At 36.7% G+C, this 16,827-nt stretch overlaps 1 protein-coding gene across 1 annotated transcript; it reads left to right on the top strand.

Moving 5' to 3' along the window:
• Positions 1 to 2,015: 2,015 nt before the first annotated feature.
• LOC119193107 (protein krasavietz-like) lies at positions 2,016 to 12,288 on the top strand. Its single transcript, XM_037446771.1, has 9 exons — positions 2,016 to 2,225; positions 2,663 to 2,763; positions 7,109 to 7,174; positions 7,918 to 7,990; positions 8,928 to 9,093; positions 10,144 to 10,387; positions 10,938 to 11,084; positions 11,385 to 11,580; positions 12,013 to 12,288. The coding sequence occupies exons 2-9, from the start codon at positions 2,683 to 2,685 to the stop codon at positions 12,039 to 12,041; spliced, it is 1,002 nt and encodes a 333-aa protein (XP_037302668.1). The 5' UTR covers positions 2,016 to 2,225; positions 2,663 to 2,682; the 3' UTR covers positions 12,042 to 12,288.
• The last annotated feature ends 4,539 nt before the right edge of the window (positions 12,289 to 16,827 follow it).

Here is a 16,827-nt window from a genome sequence, read left to right as displayed (position 1 = left end):
TAGGAAATGTGGATCCTTGAAGAACTTCACTAAGTTTACGGAAAATAGTATTCTGTTCCTGTTACTAGATAAGATGCTTCTTTCAATAGAATCTATACGAATAAAGTTTATGCTTAATTAGTTACTTAAATGTTGTACAAATAATTAATTTTATTCGTTGGGTTGGTTTTGCATTGTTTTCACAATTTGAACAAACCTAAATATTGATATTGTCAATTTGTTTGCGAACTACAATTAATTTTAATAACGTCATCTTTGTTTCTTCTTATGCCGTAACTAACACTTAAAAAATTATGCGCTCATTTTTTGCTTGCGTGACAATTCGTCAATAACTAATTAAAATTAAGGACAAAACAAATACTCAAAGTATACTACCTTAGGTTTGGTTTTCTAGAGCAGTCTATATAACTGGTTTGTGTAAAACACACGCATATCATTACCGCGGTACAAGACTACAAATACACGTGGTATCAATAATTATAATCGTTTGCACATTATGCTAACAAATACATAGACACAATATGTTCCTAACGATACTATGATAATGTTACTTCTATCTTAGTAATAATCTCAAGTTATGTATAATCCTTTTCTAACACAAATATTCATGTGTGATTGATTGTCGCTTAGCATTAATAAATAACAATACATTATACATATATAAACGTAATACCGATCAGATACAATAGAGATGTTTAAATATAGCTGTAGTTATTATGTAGAACCGCCGGAATGATAAATCAATAAGCGTGGGACACTAAGCGCTATATTGAGTATGTCTAGCTTCAGATGTCTATAAATAGGACAATGCATCAATAGTTTAAAAATAATACAGCCTCCGCAACTAGAGGGAGGTACCGATATTTCTTTACTGATTACTCGCTGCACACTGCCTAGGTGACATAGTATTGGATATACATACGAGTTGTGCTGAGTTCTCTGGTTCTATCCTAGGACATATTTATTATACAGTCTTACTTATAAAAAATTCGCAAAGCTAGGCTTAGTTAAAACACAAATTTTGTTGATCAGCTGTAAATTAAAACCTGCCATCTTGCTTTTTAATAAGGTTTAAACTAGGAACCGGTGATGTTATTGACAGCTATTTAATAAATTCTTAACCACCTCTTTTCGTTACAACAAGTTTAGAAGTAAGACTAATAAATTGATAGTTTTCTGAATAATAGGAATTGCGATTAGTAAATAGTTATAGGCTGACCCTTATAATGTATTAATGCGCGAGGTATTTAATATGCATAATTCCTCCAATCAAATTTCTTAATGTTGTTATGAACTATAGCAAATGAACTATATCAAAATGTCTATACCAAATACCGTTCACCTGTTTTGGTCACGAGACGGCGCGACCTTGGTCGTTGTTATCATTGTTTTGCGCGGACATCTTCCTGATTACCCGCTAAGTGCTCGCGCACGATAATTGTATCATGACGCTTTGTTACATACGTCATACAAGTCTGTTGGCTTACAAGAGTACTTAACAAAAAACTAGGATATTTTTGGTATGCTTGGTTTCGCACTAGATATGCGCGCAAGGCTACTTTAGTAAAGATAAAAAAGTTTTCTTTGATCAAATATTGTAAACTTCATTTTTCTCAATATTTCTTCGTGAAACGTACAGAATCTAGTGTTTATAAATTATAATAGTTAAGTACATACGTATTTGAATTGCGTGAGTATTTATTCTGAAGGCAGGATGACAAGAAATACAGCTTGTATGAAATTTATATGATCAACAAATTTATGAAACATCACTAACTACTATAACAACATAACATTGTAGCCATTATAACTACTGGACATAATAAGACTTAACGTGTCTTTGGGTGGTGACCGCAGTGGAATACCAAACAATACTTTGTAATTCCAGGTGTTTAATTGTGTTTCTACTGTTTATGGGCCGTCATATCGCTTACCATCAGGCGAACGGCAAGCTCGTCTCGCCATTCAAAGCAATAAAAAAAAACTACCCATCAATCTAACTTGTCCAGTGCAGGCAGAGATATTGAATGTAGTTGTCCTTATTTCCAGATGAGAAGAGAAGTACGACCCGAACGGGTTCCGCGACGCGCTTGTGCAGGGGCTCGAGCGCGCCGGCGGCGACCTGGACGCCGCGTACAAGTTCCTAGACACCGCCGGCTCCAAGCTCGACTACCGCCGCTATGGCGAGGTCATATTCGACGTGCTCATCGCGGGCGGCTTGCTGCGTGAGTACTCTCCACACTCTATACTCTGTCACTGCTGTGCATCGCCCTCGTCTACTAGGGTATGGAAATATGTAGGGTGAAAGCAAATGAAAGTTAAATTGGCTGTGAAGAGTTGGGGAAATTTTGATGGAGTTTTAGTTTACTAAAGATTAAGGCTAGATTCTACCTAGTTTGATGGTAAAGAAAATTTTATAAAAAACATGGATTAGTAATTCTGTAAGGTTTAAGAAATGAGTATGGAAATGACAAACATTTATGTTTCTCTTTGTAAACCAATTCAAAAGAACTATAAGTACCTATTCTAAATGATGAAACAACTGGCTAGAGTCCTGACACACATGATCGACAACATCGTTCGTTCACACCTGATGTTACCTCCCTACATCCCATCACTATCCCGCATCGATGTCGATATGTAACGTTAGTGTTGTACGCAGTGCCCGGTGGGTCGGTGTCGATGGACGGCGACACGCCGAAGACCAGCATGTGCATATTCGCCGCTAATGAGGACATGGACACCATGCGCAACTTCGAACAGGTGAGGAATTATTGGTGCTAGAATTATGAAAAGTACACCTATCAGGCAGTAGCGTAGGATGGGATTTTCCGAAAAGAAATCGACACACATACAATATCACGCATTTATCCCCGAAGGGGTATGCAGATGCGCAACCAAGGCACCCACTTTTCGCCAAGTGTGTTCCGTCCAATGATGTGATAGTGGCGAACCTATCGCCATATCGGGTACGAATTCCAAACTCCGGGCTGATACTGAGCAGAAAAACCCAAATATAACTGCCCGACCCGGGATTCGAACCCAGGACCTTAGAGCGCTGTCGTACCGCGAATGAAGTACAACTACGCCACTTAGGCAGTCACCGAAAAGAAACCCGACACAACATATAGGTACTAATATGCAGAAATACGGTTTGCAAATCGTTTAATGATAATTAGATTTTATATTAATTACGAAAGGGAAGCCGGCAGGAATCGGGTTGTATGGTCCCTTCGCCACTGGTATCAGATGTATTTACGGTTGGTTAAGATACTTCAATGTATCTGATATGTTAAGCAAAGGAAATTACTAGTAAGAGCGACATGGTGTACTTTAATGATCACTATTTTGATAATTTATTTATTGGAAACTAGCTTTTGCCCACGGCTCCGCCCGCGTTATAAAGTTAGTCGGGCTAAAGTTTTCCGTTATAAAAGTCACGCTATATATTTTCCCGGGAGCCTATGTTCTTCCCAGGGTCTCAAACCGTCTCCATACCAAATTTTATCCTAATACGTTGGGTAGTTTTTGAGTTTAACACGTTCGGGCAGACCGATGCAGCGGGGACTTTGTTTTATGATATAATTTTGTAAAACTTTTAAGAGGAACAATCCCGTCATACATTATTGTTGCATAACTTTAACCGTTTACGCAGCGCACGCAACAGAAGCTCTCAAAACTAATAAATTGTCCCCGTTTTTGCATCATGTTTCATTACTGCTCCGCTCCTATTGGTCATAGCCTGACGATATATAACCTATAGCACTCCAGGAACAAAGGGCTATCCAACACAAAAATATTTTTCAGTTCGAACCGGTAGTTCCTGAGATTAGCCATTACTGCTCTGCTCCTATTGGGTATAGCGTGATGATATATAGCCTATAGCACTCCACGAATAAAAGGCTATCCAACGCAAAAAGAATTTTTCAGTTGGACCGGTAGTTCCTGAGATTAACCATTACTGCTCCGCTCCTATAGGGTATAGCGTGATGATATATAGCCTATAGCACTCCACGAACAAAGGGCTATCCAACGCAAAAAGAATTTTTCAGTTCGGACCGGTAGTTCCTGAGGTTAGGCATTACTGCTCCGCTCCTATTGGGTATAGCGTGATGATATATAGCCTATAGCACTCCACGAACATAGGGCTATCCAACGCAAAAAGAATTTTTCAGTTTGGACCGGTAGTTCCTGAGATTAGCGCGTTCAAACAAACAAACAAACTCTTCAGCTTTATATAATAGTATCGATTAACAACTGAAGTTAGCTAAAATTGAGTTTCTCGAAGCCGACCACTATTTATGTACTATGTATATTGAGACTATGCAATTTTGTCGCGTTCGCGATTCACTTTCACTTTTGTTGAGTTTCAGAACGCGATATTAGATCCTCCAACGCGCACGCGAATTTGAACTTTATGCAGCGGTAATAAATTACAAATTGACTCTCCATTTTATTTAGAAAACATTTGTATGGGAAATAGAAAAATGCTGTTTTGAGGATTTTCCCGGCAATTATTCGAATTTTTCTCACCTTTTAAATCTTCCCTAGACCTCCACGAATAATTCAAGACCAAGATAAGATAAATCCGTTCAGCCGTTCTCGAGTTTTAGCGAGACTAACGAACAGCAATTCATTTTTATATATATAGATTCCGCTTAAGAATCGCGTTAATTCTCGCTAAAGAGTTCGTTTTCCCATGTGGCTGAGCGGTGAGTTTCTCGATCCCCTCGGAGGGTCGGGATTACCAAATTTGTCAAACGTCACCGTTTAGAGGACCTTATTAGTTTTTCCAAGGGGCCATTCTGTTAAGTATGACAGTTGGTAATTACAATATATCTTCTGTTGTAAGGTCTGCTTATTTTCGAAGGTATTTGAATGAAATAAAATCTCTTATATTTTAACTATATCTCTAAAATAATAATAGGTAGGATATTAAACAGTATAGTTATAGATTGGACATCGGGACCAAATTTGTGCTCCAAAAATTACCCATTGGTTTACCCAATTTCCGAGTGACGAGATGTCACAGCGTCCTTAGATATTAATACAAAAACAAAATATTTACAGGAAATATGCTAATATGTGCATTTAAAACATGCAAATCAACATATGGAAAAAATTGGAATATTTTATATAGGTATTTTGCTATTTTACTGTAGATTTAATGACCACCGCATGAACGCAAAATTTTTATAGAATTATCATTCCAATGTCCGCTCTATATAATCTTAGAAGTCTTTGATATAACTATATAATGTTGTATACGATGACGTAACGATGTATGACACTTTGCAAAATATCGCATATAGTATCGTTTATTATATTTGTAAACACTAATTATTACACTATCATTATAGGACCACTAAATTTGAGTATCATATTGTATTGCGATCAAGTACATTACAAGTTTGTCAGTTTTATTCGTAGTTCATGGAATACTTATATATTTCACAATGCATCATTATCCTGATTCAAACCTAAAAAAAAAAAAAACATAAAAAACGCGTTAAATAAATAATCCGCCGCAATTTATATACCACAGTAAATCTTCCCTTTAACTGGCATTTATATAATACACTAGCTTTTGCCCGCGGCTCCGCCCGCGTTATAAAGTTAGTCGGGCTAAAGTTTTCCGTTATAAAAGTCACGCTATATATTTTCCCGGGAGCCTATGTTCTTCCCAGGGTCTCAAACCGTCTCCATACCAAATTTTATCCTAATACGTTGGGTAGTTTTGAGTTTAACACGTTCGGGCAGACCGATGCAGCGGGGACTTTGTTTTATGATATAATTTTGTAAAACATTTTAAGAGGAACAATCCCGTCATACATTATTGTTGCATAACTTTAACCGTTTACGCAGCGCACGCAACAGAAGCTCTCAAAACTAATAAATTGTCCCCGTTTTTGCATCATGTTTCATTACTGCTCCGCTCCTATTGGTCATAGCCTGACGATATATAACCTATAGCACTCCAGGAACAAAGGGCTATCCAACACAAAAATATTTTTCAGTTCGAACCGGTAGTTCCTGAGATTAGCCATTACTGCTCTGCTCCTATTGGGTATAGCGTGATGATATATAGCCTATAGCACTCCACGAATAAAAGGCTATCCAACGCAAAAGAATTTTTCAGTTGGACCNGTAGTTCCTGAGATTAACCATTACTGCTCCGCTCCTATAGGGTATAGCGTGATGATATATAGCCTATAGCACTCCACGAACAAAGGGCTATCCAACGCAAAAGAATTTTTCAGTTCGGACCGGTAGTTCCTGAGGTTAGGCATTACTGCTCCGCTCCTATTGGGTATAGCGTGATGATATATAGCCTATAGCACTCCACGAACATAGGGCTATCCAACGCAAAAAGAATTTTTCAGTTTGGACCGGTAGTTCCTGAGATTAGCGCGTTCAAACAAACAAACAAACAAACAAACAAACAAACTCTTCAGCTTTATATAATAGTATCGATTAACAACTGAAGTTAGCTAAAATTGAGTTTCTCGAAGCCGACCACTATTTATGTACTATGTATATTGAGACTATGCAATTTTGTCGCGTTCGCGATTCACTTTCACTTTTGTTGAGTTTCAGAACGCGATATTAGATCCTCCAACGCGCACGCGAATTTGAACTTTATGCAGCGGTAATAAATTACAAATTGACTCTCCATTTTATTTAGAAAACATTTGTATGGGAAATAGAAAAATGCTGTTTTGAGGATTTTCCCGGCAATTATTCGAATTTTTCTCACCTTTTAAATCTTCCCTAGACCTCCACGAATAATTCAAGACCAAGATAAGATAAATCCGTTCAGCCGTTCTCGAGTTTTAGCGAGACTAACGAACAGCAATTCATTTTTATATATATAGATAATTGCGTAAAGGTTTCTAAGTAGACTTTATTGGTGGCTGTCGACATTACAAAGGTTTTGCTACGTCCTACGCCTGTAGTACACGAAATAAAATGATGAAAAACGGCTAGAGTCCTGAACTCAATGTTGAGAAACCCTTTCTCGTTCAATCTATACTGATTTACTATACTAAACACAATGGGATAATGTCTGTTTGTATGTGTTACGATACATGTGTATGTCCGTTTGCAGGTATTCGTGAAACTGATGCGTCGGTACAAATACCTCGAGAAGATGTTCGAGGAAGAAATGAAAAAGGTATGGTCCGAAACTAATATTATTGATATACTGTGAACTAATAATATAAATTTTGATATATCTTTGGCTAATATAGCAAAAATTTTAACATAAAATAATTGTTTCTTTGAGCTTTATTGTTTTAAGACAATAATTATACAGGGCTGCTTTACATATCTTATATAAAAACAACTGCAAGACTTTATTAAAAGAAAATCAACCTTGATTTAGCTAACAGTGACTACTTAAAACCATTTAAACTTAAGACTATTATTTTGAAATTAATTTACATTTTAAGATCTGTGCTAGTTTTATAATGTAATTGTGCACACGATTAGAGCCGGGCCAGGTTCAGTGCGTGGCTCGGTGTCGAAGTGTGCGAGAGTATCGCGCGGAACATCCTCGTGCGCCGGCGCACACCGGCGTACGATCACACTGGCCGCTCTACATTACTAACAAAAAACAGCAAAATAATATGCGACTTATTACCAGAGGGAACGAACGTGGTGTTAGGTTGGTGAAGGGTTTTTCTGCAGTGTTTATTTCTTCCATCAAGCAGTAGCATGCAAACACTGTTGTTTCGTTGGGACATTGTAGCTAGTATAAGTAATCTTTGATATTGCTCAATGATATTGGCCCTTATAGTGCGATTATATGTTATCTCATACAAAAAAATATGGGTAGTTATGGTTTAGTTCTCTGGTAATTTTCGCGCTATTCTAAATACATTCCAACAATATAAATGTTATCGTCGTTTGCCGCAGGTCTTGGTGTATCTGAAGGGTTTCGAGCCTCTTCAGCGCATCAAACTGGCGCGCATGACCGCGCTGTGGATCGGTATGTATATAAAAATAATAACAATCACTTAGTACTTGTCCACCTTCTTTGTCCTATTTAAAATGTTGCGTTGGCGCAACACACTTAACAATGTGTTACAGAAGCTTTTTGTTAATTTTTTTACGACACTCCATCATTTCTGACGTCAATCCTCTAAAGTTTTGTGTACATGCCAATAAATTTGCTAACAAAAGACAATCAGCCGTCTTCAATGAACGATCCATCTTAATGTTCAATCCGATTTCGAAAATTAATCATTCATAATAATTCATTTGAAAATGTATTTTTTTTGTTCTGGTTGGTCCTTTATTGAGATAGATCGCAAAAAGCTATTAAAATAGTTTATTTGAAATGGCGGTTACTCAATGTTTTGTCTATAGCTATTGCTTTATGAAACTTATCCATGGAAGTAGCGAAATAGTGATTAGTTAAATCAACTAAACGAAAAGGATACAAGTAACGATCATTCGCACACTATTAGAGCCGGACTATGCACGTTGCGTGGTTCGGTGTCGAAGTTGTGCCACATCAACTGGGTGAAGTGGTCTCGCGCTGTATTCATGTATTGCGCGGTCACACTAACCACACTACATTGTTATGCATTCAATTGGAAACAGTAGAAATTTTCAAAGACTTACCAATAAACAGTATTTTCCAATGTATTGTACTTTTTTTGTCAGAAGATTTTTTGAGACAATGTTTTGATTAAGTTCATTATAGTGATATTATATTATTTTATAGCACTTTACTTGATAGTTTCATGTCTTTAAGATTGGTAACACACACTTAATTCCTCTAGTCATATAGCTCTTCACTGTTTGCACAGCAATGCAAAAAGATACTCAAACCCTAATCCATCTTTACATTAATTAGTTTTATTGTGTAGTAAAAAATATGACAAAACGCACAGTTGTCTAACATTGCCATGTTTTTGCAGGTAACGGTTGCGTGCCGCCCGCCGTGCTGTTGGTGCTGGTCAATGAGCATCTCCTGAAGGACAACCTGGCGCTGGAGTTTGTCCTGGAGGTGTTCACCACAGTGAAGCAGGAGCGCGGCGTCGCCTCGCTCATCGCGGCGCTGCGACGAGGACAGCTTGAAGGCAGGTGTGTGGCGTGATGCATGGGTTGTTCTTGAAGCTTAAGGTTATAGCTTAAGGTCCATTTTTCATACATTTTGTTTCACCTTTAATCTGGGTAACTAAACAAGTATTGGCAAGTAAAGAATTTAAATTCACGTCTAGTTAGTGATTAGTTCTCGCAGTTGAAAGAAAAACGTAAAAATAATTAATATGCATGGATATTTCGGCCTTTAAAATTTCGTCATATTAAATCTTAAGCCAATATACCTTTCTATAAATTCATTGGCTTAAAATTACAAGGTTCTATGTACTTTTTTTATGTATTTGGGAAAATGAGAGTTGAAATGTTCATGTTGTTAAAAATTTAAAAGACAATACTTCAAGGCGGCCACATACAGAAGTTAAGCACCCAAATAAATTATAAAAGAGTGCACTGAGCGTTAGTGAGCATATTAACTGATGCATAAAATTTACTTTGGAACATTGTAAAACTGGCCTTAGTATATCGTAACATTATGAAATCTCAACTTTCTATCAGTTAAAAGTATTTAATTGACCAGTAGAAAAGTACCTCACTTCGTATCTCAATTATTACATAAATAGTAATTAAAATATTAATGTTGATCTCTAAACAACATTGTTATTGGCATCCCCGACACGCACATGTCGGGCTGATTGTTCGTTGTTCAGCCCGATCAGTGTCGCGGGTAGATCGACGCCTCATGTACTGGCTCGCTGTGCGTCTCGCAGCGGCGTCATTAATGGTGCTACATGTGTTACCTAAATATAATTGTAGGTGAATAGCTGATGTAGGGAATGCATGGATGTTTCACTGACTAACTTACTAATGTATACGAAATAGTGATCTTTTACAAAACGTTATTATGATATTGGGTATAAGTTTTAGATTTTCCTATGATGGAGAGCCCGCAAACGATAAAGAGGATAGGTTTTAACACAATGTACTTGTTTCGTTTATTTTACTGCCGAACTAACATGTGTTCAAAGTTTTAAAGTTTATATTTATAGTGATGCATAATACCGATGTATATAATTTGTTGTGGTTGTGGTGCAGACTGCTGGAGTTCCTGCCGCTGAACCGGCGCAGCGAGGAGGCGCTGGCGGCGTCGTTCGGCGCGCGCGGGCTGGCCGAACTGCTGCGCCTGCACCGCGCGCAGGCCTCGCAGGAGGCGCGCCGCGACCTCACCGCCGCGCTGCAGGACGACCTCGCCGACGACAAGCCTGTGCGCGACCTCATACAGGACCTGCGCGACATGGCGCACAAACACGCCATACCCGACCACGAGGTCATCGCCATCGTGAGTACAATCATACAAACAGTAACGTACAAAAATATCATCGTCTACCGATCACCCCATAGATCCACAGTACAAATTGAGCATATTTGATAACTACCAAACAACCAAGTAAGGAACAAACTTTCAAATTGTGGTTGTGTTAACTTTAGGATACTATGGGCAGCTGCGAACATTTACCATTGGGTCTCAATTGCTCGTTCGCGATCCATAATATTACATCAAAAACAATTGATAATTATGATTTCTAAAAAAGTGGAGGTACTGAATTAGTGTTCCTACTTTTTTTCTGGTTAGTCATCTTTGGGTATCGATCTGCTTAATCGACATTCACAAACATATCACTTTCTCTTTATGATGATAACCGATGACGAGTCAAGCATCGCATGAGAACGTCGCGGGCGCGCTCCGGCCGAGTATTTCGAACGGTGCGCAGCTAGCTTCGTTTACATGCGAACGCAATGCCGATACGGCAGCCTGATTCTCTCTAAACATACTCTAATATCCTGTTTTGTTGCAAGATTTGTCGTAATAGGTTGACCGGTTGTTATAGATCTGGCAGTGTGTGATGTCCCGCAGCGAGTGGAACAAGAAGGAGGAGCTGCTGGCCGAGCAGGCTGCGAAACACTTGCGCCAGTACACGCCGCTGCTGGAGGCGTTCGCGCAGTCCGCCAAGGCTGAACTGGCGCTGCTGACCAAGGTGAGATTGGTTTTATTAACATTTGATAATGACACAGTAGGTTGGAAGTTGCAATGCATGAATATACACAAACATCAGCCAATACTACGTACATTTTGGTATGCTTTTGAAATAGACATTTGTTTGCAATGATCGGTTTGTTGCTCAACTTTTTTTGTCTAAGCAATTCTAATTAAAACATTTAAAAATAATAATAAATAATTTGATAGTAACTGATGAAAATTGCAGAATTTTCAATGAGAATTTTCATCAAGAAATGCTTTCACATTTAGGAGACTCATGCAACAAAGTGCATTGCAGGTACAAGAGTACTGCTACGAGAACATGAACTTCATGCGCGCGTTCAGCAAGCTGGTGGTGATGCTGTACAAGACTAATGTACTGTCGGAGGAGGTGATCCTCAAGTGGTACCGCGAGCCTAACTCCACCAAGGGCAAGATGATGTTCCTCGACCAGATGAAGAAGTTCGTCGAGTGGCTGCAGAGCGCCGAGGAAGGTGAGAACTTGCGCACGCGCTTATGTACACTATTACGTTGGGATCAACCTAATTACTGGGCATTTAGACTTACATGTTGCCTCAGTGTGACGAGCACAGTGAAATGCTGTGTAATGCTGTTTTGTGTGGTGTTGCTACTATTTATTTGCAGTCGTATCCATTACCATCAGGCGACTGGCTTGCTTAACACGTCATTCTGATGCAATAAAAAAAATTAAAGTAGCCTGCATACTAAACGCAACTTGCAAACAACTTAAATATTGTATTGTCAGAGTGGGGCCCCAGACTGGAATTTCATCCACAAAACTGGAAAGCTTCAAAATATGGAATAAAACTTAACATTAGTACTTAACCTCTACAACGAAAAGTGCGCGATTTCATTATACATTTGGGAGAAATTATATATAGTTAATACAATAATGTTAATTTCAGAGTCCGAGAGCGGCGAAGACGATGATTAGTTTAAGAGCAGCGAGTGAGACTGACAACAGACACCCCATGCATAATGTTTCCAACACAGACAGACGCGCGCCCCACAATAATAATGTATAATAATAAAGTAAACGTTGAGCTGCAAGAGGCGGCGCGCGACACCTTTTCTACAGCTGTATAGTATTCATGTCGACTTACATGCAACAATGAATTCAAACCTAAAATATTTTTTATTCAATTTTTTTAGTAAAATTCCAATAAATGGTGGTAACACGCTGTTGGTGTTTTATTGTGTTAAAATAGTGGTTAAGCAATTAACATATGAGGTAATATTATACTACTGCCGTGCTACGATAAAAAAAGCGGAGAGTTTTTCTATCTCAGTTTTACATACAAAACTATATTTACAAAACTTTGAATATCTCGAAATAAGGTTTCCATATAATAAACTAGATGTGTATTGAAACTACTATCGATTATACATATATAAACACTAAATTTGATCAATTAAATTTCCATTCTTACCACCCCTTTAATTCATTCACCCCTTTTAAATGCACAAAAAACGACGCTATTGAGCAACGGTTCTGAGTCACAAAATAAACAACTCTAAAAAAGTTGTATAATATACTCGTAAGAAAATAATACGAATAGTACATATATTTTAGTCTACATACCGTCAGCCATGAATATAGAATTCAGAATTAACATTTGCGTTAATTAATTTAGGCATTATGACTAAAAAGTCTACATTTATTGCTACTACAGAAGCGATAAATACAAGGGACTCTAGGACGCATACTGTGGTTTATGTTATCTATACTAATGTTAGAAGAAAACTTTGTAGTTTGTTTGTATTATAGGAGCTAATCTACCTACTAAACCGATATTGAAAATTCTTTCACTAATATGAAGCTACATTACACCTCAGTGCACTAGGCTACTCTCTATCTCTGATTAAACAAAATAACGCGGGCAACCTCGCGGGCAAAAGCTATTCCAATGTTAAACTGATCTTAGCGCAATTGTGCAGAATTGTGCACAGTGCATCTCGCACAAGAGAGTATCTACCGGTCAATAGACAAAAAAGTAATTACATGTAAATTTGTATGTACGTAATTGTTAAACTGTAATTGTAAACTTACCGTAAAAAATATGACAAATAAATGTCGGTGTAATCTATTCTCTTAGCTTGCCTTTTTAAACAAGTACCTACTGAAGTTAAAGCCTGCAAAAAACTATCTATTTGTGCGGCTGCGGTCTTGTAACGTCTTTTACCGAAATAATATACAAGATCTCATGCAGAGTTAACAGAATTCTGTTATAAGAATATTAGTATATATTATCAATGTCGTTTTGTAATAAAACATCTTAGTATATAATATAGTAAATAGTAGCTCCAGAAACAAATCAAAACTTGTGCGTATCGACAAATATTGGTTTTAAGAACAGCTTATAATGGTTAGAACGTTACATTACTTTTTAGAGCATCGTCTCTATGAAGTTATGTCGCCAACTTGCAAATTTTATTTCTAGCGCTTGCTGTGTAGTATTTACCGCTGAGTCTGTATGTATACGAATTATTATTTATTTGTATATACATACAGAAAGTAGATTAACCGTCACCTCTATATAATTGTCAAACATCTAACAACAATAACGGCAGTAATTCGTTTTTGAATAATAATGAACACATTTTTTAAATAAAAAGAAAGTATGTTATATTACTAGGAAGCGAATAATATAAAACGTGCCATGGATTTCCAATTTCAAATGAAAAGTAGGCGTATTTAAATAATTCTGCGATAGTACAGAATACAGTCGCAGCAGACATAGGGCGTCGCGCTTCGTTATAAAAGAGTTTTTAAGACCTACCATAAATAAATTAGACAAATTATAGGATACTTATTAGTGACTGATGTACAGTTTAATCAAGGCATAGAAATGTTTTTATCTGACTTTTTCTGACTTATTTTCGAAACGACTGGACTGACTGATGGGACTTTTATTAGCAATTATCTTTGAGTAGTAAATCAATATAAGAATGCAAAAATATTATTCTTGAAAAACAGGAATAACACACGGTTCTGGTACTTTGTTGCGTAAATATATTAACAAAAATGCTTGGTAGTATTAAAAGAATTCCAACGAAACCAATATGAGTCAGTATGTATATTTATTATTGTTTATGCAGAAAATTATCATCTATGCCAATTAGTCTCATTTCTATGATAATGATATATCTAATGGCACCAAGCCCAACGAGAGAGTTCTCTTTCCACGAAGGGCATTCGTTGTTTTTTAACACTATTTGAATTTGGAATTCTCTAGTGGGGTTGTACATTATCCAGTCGGTGATAAAATGTAAACCAAATCAATTATGCAACATCCGTAAACAAATTGTTGCGTCATCAAATGGGGGTGGGATACGGTGCGGTATCTTATTTCAGTTTCCACTTTCGAATAATCACGTAACAAAGTAACTGACTAAGTACTACGACAATAATAATATATATAACGAATTTGGGAAATGTTTTATATTGCTTACCTTAAATAGAATACCCAAGTACCAAATTGTTATTATAATATACTAAAATATTAAAAAGAAATTTAGGTTCAATAACATAAAACATTTTTTTCGAAATATAGCAGTTATCGCTTATGCCTTCCGTTAAAACAACTTCCCGCAGGCCTAAAAGCTCTGTAGGTAGACATTAGTTTTAGGCCTTTTATTTATCTATTTAAATTCTACACATGGTATCCGTCGATTCCATTGTTTTGGCGAAAACAAAGAGAACATTAGAACGATTATTTCAAAGTCATGCAAAACACATTCACCGTTAAGTTTGCGTGGAGGTAATAAATAATTTATTAGAAAACAAATATTGTGTAAGTATTACATATGTATAACAAATGCCATAAAAAAAAATCAAAATTTTCGAATTCAATTTTTATGTAAGTAAATGAATAGCTCTAGCAATAAATTTATATTAAGAAATAACACTAGTATTGCCGTGTTAAGCGCAAAAGCGGTATGTCAGGGAAACCTTATTTCGAGATAATCGTAGTTTTGTAAATATAGTTCTATAGTTTTGTATGTATGTACTATTATAGGTTTTTTTAACATGTTCTAAACAAGATACCGCTATTTAGGTAAGTTTATTGGATTTCTTTAAGCTATCTGATGACATAAAAATCAACTTTTTGATTTTTTTTGAGATACCGTTTTTGAGCTTAGCGTGGCAAAGTACCTCTAAGGAGGTATATCACTAATCAGGATAGTTTAAGACATAACATTTCATAAAAATATTAATATTTTATAAAATGTTTTAAGTCCATCTCTATATTAAGGTGAGCTACTTGACTTATAGACTGACTTAAAATATAGATAAAAAATAAGCAGTGATAACTTTATGTTCCTATATTCTCATATCAACTTCATGTCTGTGACCATAAGCAATATAAAAAGTGTCGGAATATTGTATTACATACTATAGTAGGTACCTATAAAGATCATTCATTCATTATAATAACATTCAAATATTACAATACCTTTATATATTTATAATGGCTGTAAGAATTGACTGGTTTCGCCCTTGTAGTGTTTGTTAATTTCCTTTCAAAAAGCGGTTCACAATATTCGTATATAATTGCGCAATTTGCATGGCAACAAAGCGGAGACATTCTGCCCGTTCCTTGGCCGTTTGATACATTTCCGTTGGCCATCTGGTCGCAGCTTTTAGCATCTCGAGGACAATGCGTTTTACGTACCTTTAAATACGCATAAAGCTGGTCTAGTTCAATGAAAAGAGATTATATTATTTGACGGAGTTATGCAAAATATGTAATACTCATTCTTAAAAACTTCTTGGAGTTTAAGAAATGAGACACAACGTAGACAAGCAATATCGTTCTGGGCGTGAACAAAAATGTACTTACTTTATTTGCAAAATAACATGATATTCAAATATATTTTTCGAGTATTCGTCATGGAACAATCACACATAAACAAAGAGTTGTATTTACAACGTAGGACTTGGGGTGTGAATTTGAAAACATCATAAATAATCGAGGGACGCTTTTCGTTTGTTGTTGCTTATTTGATCCCGGCAGTTGGGACTCCATGAATACTAGGACTACTCACGATAGACAGGAATTTAGTCCAGGTACCTTAAATACGTAGGTTCTACAACACTGTAGACACAAGAACTCTCTATACTATGCTGTCTTTCTTAGTTATAAACTGCGTGTTTTTAAGAGTACTCCCAACAAAATTGGTATTTATAACAATTATAATTAGTACCTACCTCACTAACAACTATGCACTTAACGCATTTTTGCATAAAAATGAGTATTATAATTTTTGCTAGTGTAAAAGTACAACATTTTGTCTTTAGAATGTTCTGGCTACAACGTTAAAATGTTCCGCCTAACTCAAGAACCTAAAGAATCCTTCAAAATTTAAATTAAGAACATTAGTAAGTATTGCAAAAAACTTCCGCCATTTTCGAATAACAACATCCTAACCCCTGTCCACTAATGAGCAATAGGAACGTTAAACCGACAGATCATAAAGACCTTGGGGAGGCGAATTTCCTGACCATTCATCGTAGACTCGTTTAACGGCTGCGTTGCTGTGGGGCTGTTTTGTTCGCGCCCCTCGCATTTCAAGGACACGCCTTGCCACCAAGGTCACTCAGGTGCTAGAATTAAACACGTGTTATATATTTGAATTTCGTATCGCGTTGTATTTTGAATTTCGAATCGTGTATTTTTATTTAATTCCCTATAATGGACAAACCACTGCGATTTTTA

The sequence above is a fragment of the Manduca sexta genome, unplaced genomic scaffold (genome assembly GCF_014839805.1).
Source record: "Manduca sexta isolate Smith_Timp_Sample1 unplaced genomic scaffold, JHU_Msex_v1.0 HiC_scaffold_36, whole genome shotgun sequence".
In the NCBI taxonomy this organism is placed as follows: domain Eukaryota; kingdom Metazoa; phylum Arthropoda; class Insecta; order Lepidoptera; family Sphingidae; genus Manduca; species Manduca sexta.
This window is presented reverse-complemented; position numbering and strand designations above follow the sequence as displayed.